Consider the following 6,237-nt stretch of genomic DNA (forward strand, 5'->3'; position numbering starts at 1 on the left):
GCAAGAAAGTTCTAACAAGTAGTTACAGCCTAAGGGTTGTGAAAAATAGCGTATTACCTCCTCACCAGTGACTCCTGTCGCTGAGGTATGACGGCTGGAAGGAAGGCAGGATTGAAAAGAAGGACCGAGAGACTTGCACCTGTGTCTAGCAACAGGCTGTTTTCTTGTTCCTCCATAGTCATGATTACGGGGGCTCCTCCATGGAGATGACAGTCTGGCTAGAGGGAGAAGGCAGAGTATGCCCCGGGCCCCCTCATTCCTGTTAGACTAACTGGTAGGAAGAGTCTGAGCTCTCGGGCCTCTGCTTCAGAGGGCAGACCCATCTCCAGTGGTCACCTTTGCATTCAGGGCATGGCCCAGGGGGCCTGTTAGGGTAGTTCCTCTTGAGGTGGCCTGGCTTTTAACAGTGGTAGCAGATGAATGCAGTCATCGAATTCTTCTTGGGGCCCCGGGAATCAGACTTGGAGTCTGTTTCTCTTAGTGCTGCAGCAAAAGCAGCTGCTTTTTCTTGGTCTCTTTGTTTTCTCTAGTATGGAGATTTTTCAAAGAACTGAAATTAGAAATTCCATGTGATCCAGCTACTCCCCCCATCCCTCCCCAGGTATCTTCCCCAAAGAGCTTAAGACATCATACTACATACCAGTGTTCATAGCGGTACAACATTTTTTTTGTCTTTTTGAGACAGGGTGTCACTGTGCAGTTCAGGCTGGCCTTGAGCTCACTTATGTAGCCTAGGCTGGTCTCAAATGTGCCACCATCAATTGTCCTGCCTCAGCCTCCCAAATGCTGGGACTATAGGTGTGCGCCACCATACCCAGCATATAATGGTACAACTCTTAATAGCTAAATCCAGGAAACAGCCTGCAGACCCATCAACAGACAACTGGATAAACAAAATGTGGTATCAGTATAAAATGGAGGGCTGGGGATATAGCTCAGTGGCACAAGTGCCTGCCTGACAAAACCAAAGTCCTGAGTTTGATCCTTGGTACCAAAAATAAAATAAAATAAAATAAAATAAAATAAAATAAAATGGAATACTAGGGGCCAGGGATATAGCTCAGAGGTACAGCATTTACCTGGCAAGCACAAAGTCCTGAGTTTGAGTCTCAGTGCCCCCCCAAAAGTGGAGTACTACTTAGTATATATAAAGAACAAACTTGAGACATTTGTAGGAAACTAAATGCAACTGGAAAATAGAATGCTGAGTGAGACGAACCAGACACACAAGCTTAAATACAGCATTGTATCTCTCCTTTGAGTGAAGCACAGCACAAATAAGGAGAATTATAAAGGATGGATAGATGGGGACAAGGGGGCGGGTCTCTTGCAGTAGGGAAGTGGGACAGAGGAGCAAGGAGGAGGGGAAGGGGAAATAAGGAGAATAAAGATCTGCCATGTACAGGATCCCCATAACCTCAGTGAGTGCAGACGTTCTATGCCATGACACGACGGACAGTGTCAACAAGCACGCAAATGAGGGTGGGAGAATTAGAGGCGGGAGGAAGCGGGAGCGGGCTAGAGGGCACCGCGCTCACCTGGCCCGAGGACTTTGCCCAGACTCCCCCTCTGCTCTGGTCACTCTTCCCAAAGCTCTTCCCCATGACCCCTTCTGTCTCAGCATGGACATCGCCATTTAGACACACTCAGACACGCTCAGACACACTCAGACACGCTCAGACACACTTGTTCTGGTTCCTTGACTTCAAATATGTCACCCATCACTCTAGTCAATCGTGTCGTTTTAACTTTATGGTTCTAACTGCTTCTGTGCGCCCCTCCCGGGCCACCCCTGGTGCACCACGGGGCCGTCTTGGAGGGACTCTGCCCAGCGCGCTTGCTGCCGTCCCTGCAACCTGGGCCCCGGCCCTCCCACCGGGGGTAAATGACTTCAGTAAACAGCTCAGCGCAGCTCTGGTTCTGGGGCCTGGTGGCAAAGAGCCGGGCGCTGTCCAGGCTGAGAGGAACGGCCGCAGCCTTCGACCCACCGACAGAGGCCGCGGGCGCTGTCCCCGCCGCTGGCACCGGTGCCAACCAGGAATCCCCGGAGATAACCGCTCTGCCCTCGCACATCTGCTCGGCCTCTAGGAACTCCCTGGGGGCCCGGCCCCCGCTCCCGTAAGTCACTTGTTCCTTGGCGGTGTCACCTGTCCGCTCTGGGCTTCGAAATTTCCTCTACTGAAACCCATCAGCTCTTTCCAAGGAAGAAACGGCCAAGCAGCGCGCCTTCCTGTGCGGCGTGGTGCGCGCCCTGCGTCAGGTGTCTGCCCCTTTGAGGGTAACCTCAGCGTTTCCTCCCGCCCCGCTTTCACTCAGCCGTGGGGCAGAGTTCTGAAAGTGATTTCTGGAGAAAAGCTGAGCAATGGCTTTGCCAGGGGCGGGACGGGGGCTGCTCCCATCCTCGCACCGGCCTTATAAGCTCCCCGCAGCCATGCCAGGCATCTGGCTCCCGAGGCTGCTGGCACCGCCTGCCCCGCTGCCCTGTCGCCATGCTCCTCTGCTCAGGTAGCCCTGCCCGGGGGAAGCCGCCGGCGGCCAGGGCTTCCTGGGAGGCGCCGGGCGTGCAACCGCTTCACAGCACCCCCTCTCTCCGCAGGACCCGCGCGGCCCGGCCTGCTGCTGCTCTGCTGCCTGGCCACCTGCCTGTCGGCCCCTGCGGTGACCGTCCTTTGGCTGTCGCAAGAGGATTTAAATCAAATACTCCAGGACCTGCAGAGGTGCTCGGTGACACTTCTGAGTGACTACGTGAGTGTCCCGAAGTCCTCTCCCAACCGGCCCTTTCCGATGCCCCGCCGCCCAGAAGCAGCCTCTGCGCTGACCTAGGCTGCGGGGACCCAGGCAGCCGAGGCAGCAGGCCGGGGAGGTGGGAGGCGCCCGCGGAGGCAGAGGCGGGGCCGAGGTGACCGAGAGCCACCCAGGGTCTCTCGGGGTTGCAGGGTAGGCGCTCACCGGCGTCTTCACCTCCAGGCTGCAAGGCCGGGTGGCGTCTGGTCACTCAATGTCCCGGCCTGCAGCAGCCCGGCGGGTACAGGGCGGCCAGGGCGCCCTCTGGCGTCTCCTCCCGCAGCGAGGGCAGTGCGGGAGCCAGGTGTCCCGGCCAGGCCTGGCCGCGGAACGTAAGGCGCCGGCACTGCTCGGAGCTGCCCTGCAAGCTGCGCAGCTGGGGTCTCAGCAACGCGGCCTCGTCCAAGAGCCGTTCATCCTTAGGGCGAGGGAGGCGAGCGGGACCCGGAGCCCCAGCGCCAGGGCCGAAGTGGGGACAGTGCTGGTCGCAGCCTGTTGGGGCTGTGGCAGGAAGACAAGGAGGGCGTGAACCAGCCAGTGCCAGAGGAAGCATTCCAGTGCTTGCGGTTAGAACCTTAAGACGGTATTTCTGCTTGCTCTGGTTTTTTGAAGCAGGGTCTTGCTATGCAGTTCAGGCTGCCCTCAAGCTCATGGTGATCCTCCCGCCTCAGCCTCCCGAATGTGCTGGGGTTCCAGGCGTGGTGTGCCACCACAGCTGGCAAGATCTTGAGATGTAACTGCCAAGCTAATGCTCTAATTTCGCCTCCTCTTTCCACAGAAAGCAAAAGACTTGAAGCTGCCATGGGAGAAGGGTACACAGGGAAAGTACCAGCTGCCCTGTCTCACCCCTGGCCCCGAGATGTCAAACAACGCCTCGATTATCCTGGCACATTTTAAACAGATTGAAAAGTGTAAGGATGTAGCATTAAACACAACAGATGTAAACTATACCATAGCACAGCTCGAGAAACTCAAATACCGAGATAGCCCAGAACCACAGGTACCCGCCTGTACCGGTGACTTTGAACATAAGCGCTACGTCCTGGAGGTTTTACAACAGTTTTCAGACTGCATGGAGAACATTCTGGGATCCTCCAGAAAGAGACGGCATTTTGAGTCAGAACCGTGCGCCCCAAGAGAATCCTAGGGAACGTTTGGCTGGGCCAGGCCTCGGGGGAATGAGATTTAAATTTGTGAGTTGACTTTTTTTTGTTTTTTTGGGGGGGACAAGGTCCTTGCCGTGTTGTTAGGCTGGCCTCAGACTCATGGCGATCCTCCTGCCTCAGCCTCCCAAGTGCTGGGAGCTAACTTTACAGAGATTACTATGATTAGGCTTGGTATTTATACTTTTGTCAGCGGTATTAATTTATTGTTATTTATTGTACTGAGTTGTTAATGTTCCTTGAAGGAGTCTATTTAATAAATTATATTGAATTTTTCTCATAACCTGTTTTGGATTTTGTGACGGTTGGAAGTTCAGGCTGGGTGGAGTACAGCTGTGGGAGGTTAGAATATTTTGGAAACAGCTCTCTTACCATTTCTTCCCTCGGACAAATAATAATCCCAGCAGCAGCCACCATTTACTGGGCTTTTTGTTTTGTTTTTTTGACTACATAAGATGGTCTCAAACTCATGGCAATGCTCCTGCCTCAGCCTCCCAAATGCTATCACACTTCCTGAAAATAAGACCTAGCTGGAAATAATGAGCCTTGAAAACTAGAAATCGAAGTGCCACCCCTGGCTAAACTACCCTTGCCTTACCTGCCTTGCAGAGTAGCCACTGAGCAAGAGAATAGTGATGGCTGATTTTTTTCAGCTAGGTCTTATTTTCGGGGAAAGGAGGTAGGATTACAGGCACGTGCCACCATCCCCAGCTGTGCATTTTCTTTACGCCAGCTCCAGTACCCATCATTATCTTCTTTGTGCAGAAACTGGGGGAGGAAGTCATTGAGTCTCTTGCTCAAGGCTACACACCAGCTTGGGCCTCACTGCACGGCCTGACCTTTGTCCCTGTCTGGCCAGTAACCCGGAAGCAGTGAGTGCCGAGTCCAACGCAGAACAGCCGGGCAGCACCCACTGTGTGACTCTCCTAGGTTAAGCCATGAAGGCAAGTCGTGTCCTAAGCCGTCTGGGGATCATCGGATGAACGGTTCTCAGAGGAGGGTTTGTGGGCCCACAGCGGCCCTTGGCACAGGTTGGAAATTCAAATCCCAGCTGGGCTCAGGGGTGCACACTTGGGAACACTTGGGAGGCTGAGGCAGGAGGATGGCAAGTTCGAGGTCAGTCTGGACAACTTAGCAAAACTGTCTCAAAATAAAAATAAAAAGGGCTGGGGACGGGGCCGCACGGGGTAGAGTACTTGCCTGGCATGCCGCAGGCCTGGCCGCCTCCTCACTACTGCAATGAGTGAAGGAAGAAAGAGGCAGCGAATCCCTGGGCCTCGCCTGCTGACTCCTACCGCCCGAGAGTGGAGCCAACACTTCCGAGTGTTCGGACGGTTTCTGGGGGTGCTGGGGGCTGGACCGGCCCTGCTAGGCAAGGGCTCTCCCGCTAGCTGTGCGCCCAGCCAGCTGCTGTCCAGGGAGTTCCGCGAGCGTCACGCCTGCGGCCCGCGCATCTGAGGCGCCCAGCACCTCCACTTATCACCTTCAGCTGATCTTTGGGGACCCCGAGGCCCAACGAGACTGAGGCTTGGGGAAACCCTCGAGAGCGGGGGTGCTGTAGGACTCAGATCTGTAGCTGTCGCAGATTTTTGGCTCTTTGCCATTTGGGTTTTCCTGCTCTGGCCCCGCGCAAGCGGGGCTGTGACACGTCCTGCTCCTCCTGCTCCAGGACGGGCACCCGCCCAGCTGCCCCCTGCCCGGGCTGCCCCGGGGACTCGCTTCTGAAGAGCAGTGCCAGCAAAGCAACCAGGTTGGGGGCTTTCGGCAGACACCACGGTGGCCCAGCCACCCCGGCGACCGTCGCCAGCTCCCCAGGGGCCCGCTCGGATGGGACGGGGCGAGGGGCCTCACTCCCTCTGCGGTCTTCTCCCCGAACCCGCCACGAGGGTCCCGGCTCAAGAAGACACCGGCCCGACCCACAGGGCCGGCCCGGAACAAGGCTGGGGAGCTGTCACAGGCGGAGACGCAGGCGACGCGGGAAGCCAGGTCTCCTCTGGGGTAAAAGCAGACATCAGTGGGAAAACCGGTGATGGCCCAAGCAAGTCTGTGGCTGAGTCAGCACCGCTGGATGCACGATTAGAGGCGGCCAGGTGAGGGCTCGGAGGGAATTCTCTGTATTATTCACAACTTTCTGGTAAATCTAAAAGTATCATTACTGAGTCCATAGATGTCACCAGTTTCCCTGGATTATGAAACCTCTAAACATATATTTACGTATTTATTTGTCTAGTTTTTTTTTGAGACGCGTTCTTAGTATGTAGCTCATTCTGGCTTAAACTCACTATGTAGT

General features: G+C 55.4%; 1 protein-coding gene across 1 annotated transcript; it reads left to right on the forward strand.

The window, feature by feature from the left end:
- The first annotated feature begins 1,885 nt into the window (after positions 1-1,885).
- Positions 1,886-3,958, forward strand: Il31 (interleukin 31). The gene is made up of 4 exons (XM_005403253.1): positions 1,886-2,118; positions 2,193-2,278; positions 2,420-2,745; positions 3,563-3,958. Exons 1-4 carry the CDS (start codon positions 1,886-1,888, stop codon positions 3,929-3,931), a joined length of 1,014 nt encoding a protein of 337 aa, XP_005403310.1. The 3' UTR covers positions 3,932-3,958.
- Positions 3,959-6,237: the final 2,279 nt, after the last annotated feature.

The sequence above is a fragment of the Chinchilla lanigera genome, unplaced genomic scaffold (assembly GCF_000276665.1).
Source record: "Chinchilla lanigera isolate Chin_1 unplaced genomic scaffold, ChiLan1.0 scaffold00081, whole genome shotgun sequence".
NCBI classification, from domain to species: Eukaryota; Metazoa; Chordata; class Mammalia; order Rodentia; family Chinchillidae; genus Chinchilla; species Chinchilla lanigera.

Excerpts from the sequence above, each read along its gene's own strand:
- Il31 (XM_005403253.1), top strand. The coding sequence starts at position 1,886 with ATGACTTCAGTAAACAGCTCAGCGCAGCTCTGGTTCTGGGGCCTGGTG. Across the intron at positions 2,119-2,192 it reads GGGGCCCGGCCCCCGCTCCC|CTCTTTCCAAGGAAGAAACG; the intron begins GTAAGTCACTTG and ends GAAACCCATCAG. Across the intron at positions 2,746-3,562 it reads TGACACTTCTGAGTGACTAC|AAAGCAAAAGACTTGAAGCT; the intron begins GTGAGTGTCCCG and ends CTCTTTCCACAG.